General features: G+C 40.5%; 1 protein-coding gene across 1 annotated transcript in view; it reads right to left on the bottom strand.

The window, feature by feature from the left end:
* APP (amyloid beta precursor protein) overlaps window positions 1-15,858 on the bottom strand; it is a 217,225-nt gene that overhangs the window by 95,381 nt on the left and 105,986 nt on the right. Inside the window, exon 6 of the mRNA XM_065650893.1 lies at window positions 822-1,024. Within this exon, the coding sequence (XP_065506965.1) occupies window positions 822-1,024 (203 nt within the window). The remainder of the gene's footprint in view (window positions 1-821; window positions 1,025-15,858) is intronic.

Genomic DNA, 15,858 nt, shown 5'->3' with positions numbered 1-15,858 from the left:
ACCTTACAGAGATTTACATCATCTGGAATTGTACTTCTTAAAATAGAAATATAAGGCAAATTAATTCAAATATGTATCATAGAAAAAATGGGGCATTGAAAAATTTTATGTTGCTATGTTGTCCATGGAGTAGGGTAAAATTCAAAGTCTAAAATGCAGTTATGTTAGTAACTACAAAGTATCAGGAAAACCAAATTTTAGAAATGAAGAGTTCTTTCTCACTCCACATTTTCTTCTTTGGGCAATGCATTGCTGTCTTCTCCCCAACTCCCTCTCCCTCCCTGCAACTTGTTAGTTAGGTTCACTTTTCTGCATAGTTATTTCTAAATTCACCTAATGTAACTGATTTACTAGGTCATGGAGAAATACTGGAAACAGGTATCTAACAGGAATCACACAAAATAACTAATCACTGCTGTTAATGTAAGAGACTGAACCAGATAGTGCTACCTCCTGCTTTGGACTGACACTCCCTATCCTTGTGCAACAAATGCACATGATAACCCCCACACACACACCTTTTCTGTGTTATTTGCTACATATGGCAGTCAAATTTTATTTAATGTTCCCTTAAAATCTAACTAATCCCTCTGCTTCCACCCACATCATACAGAATGACCACACTTCATAGACAGAAACCTACAAAGAATATTGGAAAGGGAATGGGGAAGGGATTCAATCCGCAAACTACAGAAGCCAAAGCATAACGATGTTGCAACTTATGATATTTTGCTGTTTGGAACATTTTTTGTTGTAAAGGGCAAACACACAAAGCAGCAAGACCTGCCTTCCAGCCCCAAGCTAAATCCACATGAATTTACCTCTGACAACCTCTTCCACAGACTCTGTAGTTGTGGTAGTAGTGGTAGCAATACTGGTAGTTCTTTCGGTTGCCTCCTCATACTCTTCCTCTGTCTCTTCTTCAATTTCATCACCATCATCATCGTCATCATCAGCATCTTCATCTTCCACAACCGTTAGCTCCTCATCTTCCTCTGGTTGTTCTTCTACTACCTTATCCTCACTAAATAAAGAAAATGATAATGATGTGTCAGAAACAAAATTATTTCAAGATAACAAGAGAGAATATTTTATTCAGAAAATCTCCAAGGACAAGTTACCTGTTTCTCCATCTCCCCCCCAGCTTTACATAAAAAAGAAAGAATCAGGCACTCTAGAACATCTCAATGAGTGAGAAATCAGAAATGCTAAAAAAACGAAAAAAGTAAACATTAGCAATGCAGTGAGAAAACTAGCAAGATGCCAGACTGGCTCCTCCTTTTGCACAGGGATAGAAAAAGAATCCCCATCAGCAATACCGTATTTTGACAGTTGAATAACACTCCAAACATGCTTGCTCCATGCTGCCATCAAAAAATCAATCTTTATTTTGAAAGAAGCTGAAATTAGTTCAAAATGCACTCAGTTGATACGCACACGGAAGTAAGAGAGTTCTTTGGGACTTTCTCACCCAGAAGACACCACTCCCAGAGGATTGCTCTTGACTACCTCGCATGCCATTCACAGAGGACTACCAAGTGTTGAACTGGCCTGGAATTGTCTACACTGACTGCTGAGATTTTTGTTCTCTTGGTTAAGTAGTTCTGTGTGAACGGAAAAGCCACTTCTACAGGAATTGCGTACAGATCTCTCTGTTCTCATGTAGGACGGGACAGAGACAATCAACACGTGATGCTTCAACTCATGCTTAGCTGTTGATAGTTTGTGTCTTTGAGGTTTTACGTCCTTCTGGCGCCGGAAAGCGGACAGTGGCCATGACACTGCCTTTCAGGATCTAAGACCCAGAGAAGGAGAGTTTTGGTCTTCTGTGTGACAGCAGCACTGATGTAGAAGTGAAAGCCACATGGTTTTGCCGATGAGGCTGCTGTCTTGGCCAATGTGCGCAGCTGTTCAGCATGGCAAGCTCTGCTCAGATGCTCTGTACCACCAACACAGCTGATCCATAAGGCCTCCCTAAAAGACCTGTGGTACCAATACATATTCAGGTGCCAACACGAGCAGCCCTGTGCTCTCAAAGAAACCCCAAACCATTGGGCTAAATATCATTATCCACTATAGTGCTTTAAGTTCATATAGCTGCCTAAAATCCTCAGGATTTAATCAGTCTTCGACAACAGGAGGGAATACGGCAGTTGACTATCAAATGCATTTGGTGGCTTAATATGCCAAGAATTTTCTGAGATCATTCTTAATTCTGAATGATACACAGGCCAATAGGCCAAAACATGCACGCTCAGGTACTGCTACTGTTGCTTTTGAAAGGCTTCCTAACTGAGTGCCCAGCTGTGGCAAGGTCTCAGGTTTGTTAATCTGATCACCTACTTGAAATTCACTACTAATGAGTAAATGATCCTTAAATATTTAAACATGCAATGACTTTTTGTCACCTTCATACACAAGTGGTTTTGCACATTTTTCATGGGATCACATATGCTTGAACAGCCTTTTACATGAAGTTAACAACTTCTCTCCTTCACCTCATTTCAGAGGCCAAGCTGTAATATTTCACTTACAGTAGATTGCCTACTACAATTTTGAAAGTGAACTCAGAAAAAAGGAGGATAGTACGATCTTTCTTAATAGGGTATTAAGAAGCTAAAAAACTTATTGATAAAAATCTTGTATGCCACAAGCCTGACTCTACTAGGAGAAAGTTAAGTCTCTATACAAACAAGAGTGAATCTCCTGTTGTTTCCTCACTACAATATTTGGCCTCCAGAAACACAAGAGAGACTTTAAGTAACAATGAAGCTTTCAAGCCCAGGTAGGTTATACAAATGGATGAGGTAACAGCTAACTTTCAGAGGAGTCTGAAAAAGGGATGACCTGTTTCCATTTACATGGGAGAAAGACTGAAAAAGAGGCACAAAACCATTAGGCTCTTCTCTTCTTAATTTCAAAGAACTGGCTCATAGATTTCACCGTCTCCATTGTGTGGTTTTCCCCTGCCACTCTATTTTCAGTATGTCTGAAATTTTCTGTTTCATTTTTAGTAACTCATTTCTGGACGACAGATTTCCTCAGTTTTAATTTTCTCACCAAGTAGAATCATAGAACCATTTTGGTTGGAAAAGATCTTCAAGATCATTGAGTCCAACTGTTCACCCAGCACTGCTAAGTCCTCACCTAAACCATGTCCCTAAGAACTTCATCTACACATCTTTTAAATACCTCCAGGGACGGTGATTCAACAACTTCCCTGGGAAGCCTGTTCACCTTTTTATGAGCATGAAATAAATGCTATATGTATACCATCAGCATTCAACTGAAGACGGAGGTCAGTTTATAAGACCAGCATCTGTTTCTGATCTCCAGATTAAGGGGCTTCTAGTCTTGGCTAGCTATAGACCTTTAAACTAGGCATGCTGAGTACAAAACATGCAGATTTTGATCAAGAGCATCAGACACCATGTGCCTTTCAACATTAAAGAAAGCTGCTCTCTGTCTTTCTCTCACCTAAGCTACAAACACAGCATGCTTTAAAAAACTGCAATTATTTTTCCTCTTCCTTTCACATGAATGATCACTCTCAGATACTGGCAAGCTCATAGAGTTAAAAAAGGACAACAAAAACAACTTAATGAAACAATCAAATGGAAGTCAATTAGTGACATGGAAAGCCACTTCAAAAATAACTTCTATGTGTGCATCCAATATCCATCTGTTTTTAGCTACGCAAAACCAATCAACTCAGCCATGTCAGTCCACAGCATTTTGCTGGGAAATTTTCAGCATCAAGGCCAAGCTTTTTGGTTTTCCTATATTTTCTGAAATGTTTTTTTTTTTATTTTTAAGGGGTGTGATGGTGAAGAGGGCAGGATAAAAGACGACAATTCTCTGTGTGTATTGGTTGGCTGTGCCCACCATTCTGGTGAGCCCATTTCCTTTCCACTAACTTACCAGAATTACATGCTTAATCATAGCCCCCGCCTGCACCCCCTTTATGAGTTGCTGCTTGCTGAAGAACTAGACATCTGAGAAGGTAAAAAAAGCCAGAAGTAATGGAAAAATACAACAGTTTACAGGATCAGGCTCCTGAAAATACGCTAAACAGCTTGCACAAAAATGTACTGGAATATTCCTTATACTACAGGGTTTTTCAAAAAGATGGACCCAATTTCAAAGCAGTACTGCTTTGAAATTGGGTCCATCTCTTTGAAACATCCTGTATTTTGATCACTCCTAGAAAAATCACATTTCTGCTAGCAACATATTCTGCAAGACTCAACCACAAGGGTAGCATTTTACAGGATTATATTTTATTGCAAGTATAAAAAAAAAAAGCAACAATGAAAATGAAGTGGTTTTGCTTTGGATTTAGATATCTTAAGAAGCGAGAGCCTTGCTATACACTTACAGAAATAAGATGCTTGAAATTGGGTTTTAGAAGGTCATTTCCCTATTTAACAGGTTTTAAAAACTGTCATTGTACAGAAGTGTGAAGCTACAGACAGGCTCTAAAGAAGCACTCCAGGCTTTCTCTGAAAGTAATTATTTTCTCAGCTGTCTACTTGATTTTATTTCTATTTATACAAATATGAGCTAGTCTCTTGCCCTATTAGCACTGTCTTCCAAAGAGCAGGGGATGGGAAGATGAAACACTTCATGCTCTCTTAAGTTTCTTCTTGAATGAAGCCAAATACCAGAAACCAACTGGACTGGCACTATTCTGGTGGTTGAATCACACTCAGCTGTACCACACAGCATCACAGACCAAGCCACACGATACACAAGGGGCAGGGACGGTGGCCTGGCAAGTCCCAACAGCAACAACAAGTGTGTCACATTAGATGTCCAGGCTACCCACCAAGTCCCTCACAGTCACCACGCTCAGCAGTGCAAGCACAAGATGACCCCACCTTCTCAGGAGGCCCTGGTTATGACAGACACGAGGAAACCAACAATGCCAAGTGATCCCTTAGCAGCGCTTCTCAGGAGCCCAGGGCCAAGGGGAAGGAGCGGGTCCCCCAGTATTTGTCAGTCACTGGGGAACTTTGAGCCCCACGCTTGAAGATGCAGGTTTAGTACAAACAGTGCTACATCTTGATGTGCTTCTGCTGTGTGTATTGGTCGACAATACACAACAAAGACAGCGGGTAGTCTTCACATATTATTAGCAAAGATACCACATCTTGTAGGAAACATGAAAAAATATGCCTGCTTTTGTTTCCTCGGGTTTAGCCACTGTTATCATCCTAGCTTTTCTTCAAAGAGTGTGCATGGGAGAGGGATGATAGAGAACAATGGAGGAGAGAAAGAACTTATATTTCAACATTTGGAATAAAGCGTCAGCTTTTCAAATGGGTGCAAAATCCTCCCTGTGGCACAGCCTGCAAAGCTCTCTCACTCCCTGTCATGCTAAATGCTCTGGTACAATTTCACATTTCTCAATTAGCACCACTGTACTGCTGTTTCCCAGACAGCGTGTCTAACTTCTGCACACCTTTCACAGTAATCGGTTTAAATCCACTGTCTGCAAACAAAGTATTACTACCAAATGAATGCAAATACTGGTATTTTTCACTGAAGTCCTAGAGTTTTATTTAATATATGTTGCAGGTGTGCTTCTCTGTATTATTATTACATTTTATGTTCTTCAATAAACAAGTATGACTCAGTCTTGTCTCCCCTGGAACCATGACACCTTGACAGCTTTTTCTGTATATTCCCTCGATACTGTCCCAGCCAGTGTTTTATTAGCACCACAGACTGCAGTGTCTCGTCTACAAGAAATCCCTGACATTCTGCCTTAGTTTAGTGGTGCCAGTGACAGGATTTTTCAAAGGCTACTCAAAAAAATTACTTGATACACTGACAAGTTCACAGATTTGTAAAATCATATTATCATCATCTGAATTTAACAGTTCAGCAGTAGGCAACAGAGGTAAATTGTTAGGCTGGAACACAGCCATGAAAATATTTGCGAACTTTCCCCTACAACATTAGTGTATCTCCCATCAGTGAAGACATTTGGCAAGCTGGGCTGACACTTTCCTTTCATGGTGGACGTGGAGATCATCATGGTTTTGAACCTTCTGCTTCAACCTCCTCATATAAAGTTATTAAAATCCAATCCCCTTTCCTGGAAATAAGGCTTTCCTCAAGTATCCAGCTAGCATCCTGGGTCACTAACACAAATCATATATGTTCCTATGTGTGGTGAAACAGGTTATTTGAAGTTTGGTGGTTTCAGCTCTTATTTCTGATGCCTCAGACAGACTGGGGTTCCAGGCACCCTAAGAAGTAATTGGTTCCATTGACCCAAACAGAAACATACCAACTGCTCTGATGGGTGGTTTTAAAAACGGTTTTATCACACATACCACTGCACAACTCCAGCTAGTACGCACCTAAGCACAGCAATGTTTGAACCATGGATCTGTAATGTGTATCTGTGGCAGTTGCACATCCCCCTCTCAGAACTGGGGCCTTCAATGGGGCAGCTAATGGCTCTTTGTGGAGACACAGAGTCGCTGGGCAGGGTCGTTAGCAGAGGAGGGGCCAAGAGCGCCCACAGCCCAAAGAAACCGAGAAGCTTCTCGAATGCCCAGAGTCAGGGGAGGGGTGCAGAGAAGCCGAGAAGCTTCTGGAATGCCCACAGCCAGATCTGAACAGACTATAAATGGGGTTCCCGCTGGAAACGTCCTTTGTGTGGTCTCCTCGGAGCTGTGGGTCTGCCGTGCTGCCGGAGTCCCTCCCCTCAGACGGAGAAGCCGTCTAAGGTAACCTCCCAGGATTGGGAGCGCCTCACTTCCGCGTGTGGGTGAGTGATAAATTACTGAATATATCCTTGAATAAGTCCTTGCCGAGACAGGCAAGTGTAAATGTCCGTGCCAAGGCAAGTGAGTTGACTTACTTGCCTGAGACAGGCAAGCGTAAATCCTTGCCTAGCAGGCAAGCGTAAGTCCTTGCTGGAACAAGCAAGTGTTTATCTCTTATGGGCAAAACGGGGCAGAGGGCTCTGGTTTGTTTTCTTGTGAGTGCGTGTATGCACGCTGTGGATTCTCGTTATTCACTGCACCCCAAATAATCTCCTAACCTAATATCCAAACCTGTATCTTATGTTATTGGAGTGCTAACTAATTGTATAAACCCCGTTTCTAATCGGTTTATTTGCAGTACTTCTCCGGCCAGAATAAAGTTTGTTTTGGACCGTGTTGTCCGCCTAAACTTATTCTGAGGTGCCTCTGTGACAATATCTAATAACTTCCTCTTCTCAATCCATCACTGCAGTAAGAGCTGGCACCAATATATTATTTATTCACCGCACTCAGAAGCGTGCATCATCCTGTTACTTTGTGAAGCTAAAACTGAAGGAAAGCTAAAGGAATGTGAAGGTCAGTGAACTGTGCTACTTTTTGCTGTTCAAGAAATAAGAAAACATTAGTAAATGGAAGCTTCTTTTCTGTATTCCAATAACCTGCAACAGAGGCAGAACACAGATGACGAAGACAGTGAGTTTTCTTTCTAACAATGGTTCAGAACTCATGGGGCTGCAGTATAAGCTGTGTTTTAAGAAAAGGTTTCTGGCTACAACTATTAACTTAAGACAAAAATGTGGCAAAGCTTTCAGTTTAGGATAACAAATAAGTATGGACTAATTACTGGTTTTGTGAAGGGGCTTATGTTTGTCTGCAAGAAATGCTCATCTATACAGATGCATTTAAATCATGATTTTGCCAAGTAACTTGAACAAAACATATACTCCATCAATGGGTGAAAAAGAACAAAAAGATGTTCGAGGCAGATGTTTTAATCTCTGGTAAGATTAGCGCTCACTACACTTCGCAATTGTATGTTACTGCAAATAGATTGCATCTGGACTGTGGGTTTTAGCAGCCACCGAGCCTGAGCAAGTAGCTGGGGATAAGCCAGTTCCAGGAGAGGAACCAAATCAGCAGTAGTAACAAGCTGCCATCTGCCTAGAGAGCAGGGCCATGTACATTAGTTCTGGACAGCTGTGGGAATTAACAGAAGAGAAGCAATTGCTGCACGTAACTTCCAGCCTGTGCTCTTTCAGCCTAACAGGCTGAGCTGGTGATAACTCATGCAAACACAACCTCTACTGCTGCAGGTGTCATCATCTCAGTTTCCAGCATCTTGTGCTTCAGGTTCCCAAAAGCATGAGAAACTCCACTCCTCTACATCGCTTCCAAATGAGCTTCAGAAAACACGTGGTAAGACTGCACTGTCAAGCATCCAGCCTGGGTCTAGCTTTGCTTCCAGATTAATGCTGAGCACAGATACATATTTACCCCTGTGTATAGGAAAGCTCCAGAGCACAAAGGTCTTTAGCTATGGGAAACGAAACAGAGAGATCCAACTGTGAACTTCTACACGCCTTAGAGTTAATGCCTTAACAGAAAGCACAAAACAGAAACACAAAGCAAATTAGAAGAGTAGGACACATGCATGGAATCCAAACAAGAAGATGAGTGTGCTTGAGATGGCCTAATTACCAGGCTTTTGGTTAAAAGCAAATCAGGAAGTTAATAGGCAAGGAACCAAATTCTCCCTCAACAAACCTGCACATCAGAGGCCTGGGGATTTTCCAACTCATATTATTCCCAAACTTCCAGGCTAGAAAATGTTCTTCTGACCATAGGATGAGGTTTCTCGCCAACTGTGTTTGATCCCACCATCACACTCCTCTGAATGGTGTAATTAATTAAAGACACGAGACAAGACAGCAACTACTTTAGGCTACAATCTAAGCCAACAGTGCACTTTGGCACATGAACACCCACCTCACTGTACCTTCTGTTATTTAACTTTGGTACTCTAGTCGACTTCAAGACTAAGTTGAGTGTACCTACCATGTGAAACTGAATATCCAGGTAGTAAAATTAAACAAAAACCACCAAAGTAAATTTGTTTGGGGTAGAAGAGAGGAAAGGATGACAAAATCAAGTGTGAAATGAAATTTCAGCATCGAAAGTCTAATAGTTGGGAGTTATACCAGAAAGGTCTATTTTACTGAAATATGGGGAGGTGGGAATAGACGGCAGGGCAAGAATTAAACTGCACTGCAGCTGTGAGATTAGGCACAGAGCCAGGAAAGAAAAGGGTTATGCCAGACCTCTAGTCTACGCAACTGATCTTTAAATGGCTTATTGGCATCACAGTCTGGAAAACTGCAGTGATTTACAGAATTGAAAGTCTGACCTACAAGGTACCTCAGCAGTAATGTTTCTGGCCTGTCTGTTAAGTGACCACAAAAGCACAAACTGCTCAAAAACTGCCCTGGTTATTTTCATTAGGGTTGGATTATAGTAGGTTAGTAAATCAGGTATCTCACAAGGAGAAGAAACAATGTGATATTCAGACCTATTAAGAGACAGATAACTATTAAGAACCTAGACGAGCACCTTCCATAGCAGACGAAGTTGGGATGAGCATACTGCCTAGCGTTTATCAGACATGCATTTTGTCACTTCTAATTATTTTCCTTCTTGTTTTCTTTTACTTAAGAGATTGCAATTATCTTTATTCTCACATTTCCTAACAGGAAAAAAAATTGACACAAGCTATTTCAAGAAGTGTCACATAGGTTGCTTTTGAGTTCTTAAACCTTATCAAACAACTGAAGTGTGTGGTACAGACTCTCTCCTTTTACTGTATTTTTTTAACCTTTTATACAAAAACAATTCCAAAATGTGCCTGGTTTCATTAACTTTGATAGAAAACACGAGAAGTTCCAATAAAATTCTTTTAATCTAATTTTTAAACAGAAGATCTATAAAAAACAAATACACATTCCTTGTCCTACTGCCTCTGACAGATACATTTATCTTTTTCCCTGTAAGTAAAAAGGAAGGTATACTTTATACTATTAGAAATTTCTTTCCACAGCTGACCTGCTTATAAAGACAAGCATACGAGGTAGCATGCAACATTTGATCTCATGCACTCTCAGATGGTACCTGTTGACCAATATGCAGAACACTTTTTCAAAACTGACCTAGTTTTCTCTCTGAAACAAAGCCTTTGCTGGTGTTACTGTTCTGACAGTTTTCTGTGGAAGGAGGAGGATTCAGGAAGAAGAATGTCATTTTTAGAGGACAGAGTAATAATATATTTAACCCATATTCTTTCTCACTTTGATTATTTTTGCTAAGGAGAAACTTAAAAACAAGAAAAGTAAACATCAGCAAACACACAAAATCAGGCTCTGAGCCTGAGGAAAATGAATAAATATTACATTCAAAATCCAGACGTCAGAAACGTAGTAAGACTGAATATGATGGAAGAGGGCAGTCTTGGAATCAGCAGAAAAAGCTCGATCTGGTACAAACGTTCGTCTCCACAAAACATCTGCCATGCTCAGAATGGACTATTCAGTGCCTCTTTGTCCAACCTGCTGTCCTACAGCTTATCTGAGGCATGCTGTGTGAACCCTGTACCAAACCAAGTACTTGCTATGTCTGTGGAATTCATCATCTTTGTACCCTCACACAACAACAACATGGTAAAACTGAAAGAATAGCTTTGGTTTACAATTGGTAAAGCAAGCAAGAAAATACCAGAAGCATGTGACAACTCTGGATGTTCAATTTAAGACACTGACTAACATTTTTCAGAGACTGTGCTATCTTAAACTTTTTAAATACAGCTGCCACCAGCAGCAGCTGCAAGAGGCCAGGACTTCTGCAGAGCAGATCATCTCCACTCACACAGCCAGAAGAAAAACCAGCACCTTTTGTACCAAGCTTTTCATGGTGGCCACAGCATGCCAAGCCTAGCAGAAGACTTTCATGAGGGACACAAGCATAGATCCAGTCCTCCAGATCAACATTTTACTGGTTTTGCCTTCATTCAGGTCACAATTTGAGTGTTTTTTTTTCCTCATCAGTGATCAAAATAGAGATCCCATGTGAAGAAATGGCTTGTCATCATGCAGCCAAAGCGAAAAGATTTGCATTCAAGATCAGAAACCTTTTCTGTCAGGAAAAAAAGAAAAAAAAACCCCAAACCTGTAGGTTTTTGCTGTTTCATCCATGTATTCGAAGTGTGTAGCCTTTGTTATAGCCTGTATAGCCTTTGCTAATAGCACAGCCTCACAAGAGGTGGGATTCTTAAATTTCCATCCATCACCTCAATGCTGAGCTCTTGTTTCTAGTATGGACCAGAAAAACTACTATTCCACGTTATCACTGAAGGGTAAAATAGAGCAGGCACTGCTGGATAACTTTATGGAGGGATATCCAGCTACGCATCCACTAGCACATAGTCATGCTGGTGTGACAGTGCGTGTTGAAAAACCCAGCTGTAGATTTCTCACTTCCCATTTTTCGCATGCATTATAAATAGTACAGCACTTGAAATGGGGTGCTACATATCACGATGTCACAAGAACTCCTAAGAACACCTCACAGGCAGATCAGAAGGGTTTCTTGAGTTGATTACTACACGAACATATATAGGGAATATTTCTCTCCCACATTTCAGTCATCACAAGTCATTACAAGTGACAACTCAAAATTTTTGCTTCTAAAATTTTTGCCTGTTACTTAAGGAAAACACGGTGGCTGATGGTTCAGTTTTGTGAGGCCAAAAAAAATGTAACCCTTCTCTGCCAGTCAACTTTCTACTAGATGTGAAAGTTTAATGCCATTAACCTCCTGAAAGAAGCTCAACATTCACTTAAGCCACAGAGGTAGCCTGCGCAGCTAGCAAACTGCTTTCATCAGGGGTCGTGAAAGCCTGGCTATCTTCTACTCATCACTTCCTCAATTAGATTAATTCTCTCCGCCCACAGCCTCATCCATCACTTCAGTTAATGTTTCATACTCAAATGGTGATTGGATTTGCCAGCTCAGCATTGCTGTAATTACCTCTCAACGCAACATGCTGTTTCATCAATTCCACTCTAACTTTACTTATCCTAAGAAGAAATCCAACTCTTACCGGTCTTTCTAGTCATTAATGCTGTTTCTATGCTTTCTGAATTTTAACAACCTCCATGTTAAAAAGGAAAAAAATGGTTATTAAAAATATATCATGAATTACCTGAATACTAAGTAACAGCCAACACAAGAGATGAACCAAATTAATGTAGGAATGTGAGAGACAGAATATGCTAATAGAATATAAAATATGCAAATAAGACAAAATACTTCTAGAGTAATTCAACATAGGCAGTTAACATTATGCCTACAACTTGGTGATGCCTTAGTTTAATTTATAAAGAAACCAATTAGGTTTTATCATTAAAATACTTATAAAAACACAGAAGTTCTTAGACAAGCTGTACCAATAATATTGGTTTAGAACAGGTATGAAAGATATTTTTCTATTTCAGTTTCTGAGTTCTAATACAAAAATCAAGAAGATACGAACTGCTGACCAATTAGCTGAAATATTATATTGCAAAAATCAGAACACCTTTTACACTATCTCCCCAAATGAATTCAGTTTCTCTAAAATACCAATTTAGCGATGGACAATTCACATGATGCAAAATTCACCTACTTCAATAATTGGCATTAACCTATACTGATCGCAAACTGCAGAGGAAGAGAAAAAAAAGCAAGAAAAACTACGCAAGTCTGTAATTCCTAGTGTTCATTTTAGGGCGCTGACTCCCAATTAGGAACAATTTGTATTAGGACAGCTGATGAGAATACCGCCTCCAGCTGCACCCCCTGCCTGCTCCTGTGTCACACACAACTGAACTCCTGCAACAGGCATCCCCCTGCTGGCACGAGGGCCAGTTTTCCTTCAGTTTCAGGGGTATGAACAGCCTACAGCTCAGTCTGCACAGTATGGAAAAATGGAAATCTCTCTGTCCATCCCAACACGGATCATTTGCTGCTTCTAATTCAGAACCTGCAGTACAGACCCTTCGCCAGCTTCACGTCTGGTTCAGTTTTACAAGCTCAAGAGCTTGGGGAGTAGGGGGTAGATTTTGTTTTGTTTTTAATGTTTTCCTTTTTTTAAAGAATCATTTAGGACATTTCCACTGGAGCATTTCTCACTGAAATTTTAGAAACTGACTTCCCAATTTAATGAAAAAAGCTTACATCAATGAGAATTTGTTGTTTGTTTTAACACGAGTGACAAGATGGCTTGAAAACAGATAAATACTCAATGAAGACAAAATGTTAATTTTCTTTTTCCTCCAGTAAGCACATTTCCAATTAAGAATTTAGCCTTGGTACTTTCCTTTTTCTTCATCAATAACACTTTTTTTAGTTTTAGAATAGCAAAAACTTCAAAAGGACTCCAGATACCCCATTTCTACGCTCTTCAGACATCTTTTGGGCTAAGAGCTGGACTTCCAACTAAACCTCAGATTTTTGACTCAGTGCTGCAAGACAATATTAACAGTAAAAAAAACAATGGGAGAGAAGGAGGAGGTGCTGAGAATGGTCAACCAACACCATGTCACCACATACTAGATATGAGTATGAGGAAACAGGTAGAAATTGAAGGATTTAAGTAGTAGTAAGAATCTTGGAATGATCTGCTCTGGCCTTGACTTCTGCACCAACAATGCTCCATATCCAGACACTGTTCAGGGTCTGACTCTTCCTCAGCTGTGTAGCATTTCCCACCACATGGGGCCTCCAACACCCAGGGCACCACCACCTAGTTTTACCCATATTTTTCTCCACGTTCATCCTTGTTTGCTTCTTCCAGCTGTAGTTCAAACGCCAAAGAGACTGAAGTACCCATCAGAGCAACACATAAGGAAGATTAGATCAATTTTGTTACTTTATTATAATCTCCCATGTCAGTTAACATGCAATGGCCAGAAATATGGCTGGGTCAAACAATCCCCTAAAGGCTCTTCTTTCATGCCGTAATTTCCAAATACGTTTTCTGGGGGTGGATGAAGAGATACACAGGGGAAAATAAGGGTGAGAGGAACACAGGGAGATGTAATGGGGAGAAACAGGGCATAGCCCTTGCCACTGAACGATGAGAGCATAGAGAACACTAAAGAACATCCACGTCAGTTGTAGCATTTACCTGCTTTCACAATTAAAACATCAACCGCTTCCAAACTCTTGCCTGCACTCTATCTCCCACTGCTCTGGCACACAGAGACCCAAAGAAAGGTAATTAAGCAGTATCTAGTCAAAGCTACACTTGCAAAAGGAAAGTGAATTTCTGAAGTATAGAAATAACTAAACCTCATTAAATATTCTTATACTGATGCTTTTATACTAATAAATGTACTTGCCTATGTGTCGCTATTTAGACTTTGGCATTTTTCATAAATACGTGGCAGAGGCAGACACCCCAGTTGCCTCTCTGCCTTCTTTGTGCCAATGCAGTAGCGTGACACACCACCAGGACTCGGTGTGTTGTTATATAGGACACTATATGACCGTGGCTAATTTAAACACACCTTGTGACAGCCTGATTTAATGACAGCACTCTGGGGAACGTTGATTGTAACTAATTCGACGTTGATGTTAACTCACAGACATTTCTGAAGGGAAGACAGTAGGTAAAATATGTGTTGACATCTTTGTACCACTTAAGTCACAGATAAAGACATAAAATGAGCTAGAAAGCGAAAGAAATGAAATGTACATTTCCTCCATGTCAAGTAAGGATCTCTAACAAATTACTCAGCAAAGTAATTCTGTTAGGCCCCTGTGACTCCTCTTCCCCAAATGCTAGAACAAGACTGATAGTTAAAAGCATAAAGACACACACTTCAGCATAACAGGCACATATACAATGCTGGTTTTACTATCAGAAAAAACTGAAAAGTTTTAAAGGCCTTTCAGGATTTCTTGAATTAGAGTTGGAGAAGGCAATTAAGTAAAAAGTCAGTTTTTCCACATACCATTGACACCCCCCCCCCCCCCCCCCCAAAAAAAAGCTGTTTAAGGAATCAAAAAGGATACAGCACTTTAACTACTTTTTTTCAGCACCTGGGAGATGAGCACTCAGCCTGGTAAAGGTTTGCAAAACCAGAGAACAGGATTACCATGCTGTATAGCACAAATTTATTTTAGTTTTACTTCTACTTCACAGATACCTAATTACCAGCCCAAAGTCGATTGCACCCTTTTGGATTATTCATTGTAGTAAAAAAACTACTGTATTAACCATCCTAATGGCAAGTATGAACAAACCATAAAACTTCACTTTGCAGAAGTTTGAGAAACTGTAAACCAAACCCTTATAAAATACACTAATTCCTACAATGTGACATCTGCAACACTACCCAGTCGTTACATCAGCCTGAACATATATTTTATACACCAGACAAAACTAATTTGGCCTAACCTGCTGAGAAATCGAATCTCCTATTTTCAAACTTGAAAATATATCCAGATTGTATAGAAAACACAAGACTTGGCTGAAGTTAAAGCACTATCTTCTGCTCCTGAGCCACGGGACTTAAGGAAACGCTTTCTACATAACCCTCAACAATGAGACTTATCGTGCCTCAGTTTCTCTGCTGTGAAAGAAGGAAAATGACAGCAGCCTGGGAGGTCTCATGCAGCGACATGAAGATAAGGAGAGGCGAGTGTGAGACAGATGCAGACAGAGGAAACCTAGAAGTTTCCAGCTTAGTCATCACTCTTAAAGATGTTCAACCTTGGACATCAAGGACACCAAAAGCTTCCAGCAAGTGCCCAGGCACAGGCAGGAGGGCCATGAGGCTGTGCTGAGTCTCAAGGGCAGCCAGAGCCTGCAGGTCACTTGACTGAGTTCTAGCTATGCAGCTACACTGAAAGCCAGCATGTGCATCTGGCTGTCTCTCAGGTGGTCTTGAAGGTAAATTTTAATTAAAGGTGCCGATAGCAGTAAGGAACACCACTGCTGAAATATGCTCGTTACCTCTTAGTAAGAGCTATGCGCTATTTGAGG

This window comes from Caloenas nicobarica, chromosome 1 (assembly GCF_036013445.1).
Source record: "Caloenas nicobarica isolate bCalNic1 chromosome 1, bCalNic1.hap1, whole genome shotgun sequence".
In the NCBI taxonomy this organism is placed as follows: domain Eukaryota; kingdom Metazoa; phylum Chordata; class Aves; order Columbiformes; family Columbidae; genus Caloenas; species Caloenas nicobarica.
Note: the sequence above shows the minus strand (reverse complement) of the source record. Positions and strands in the feature narration are given on the sequence as shown.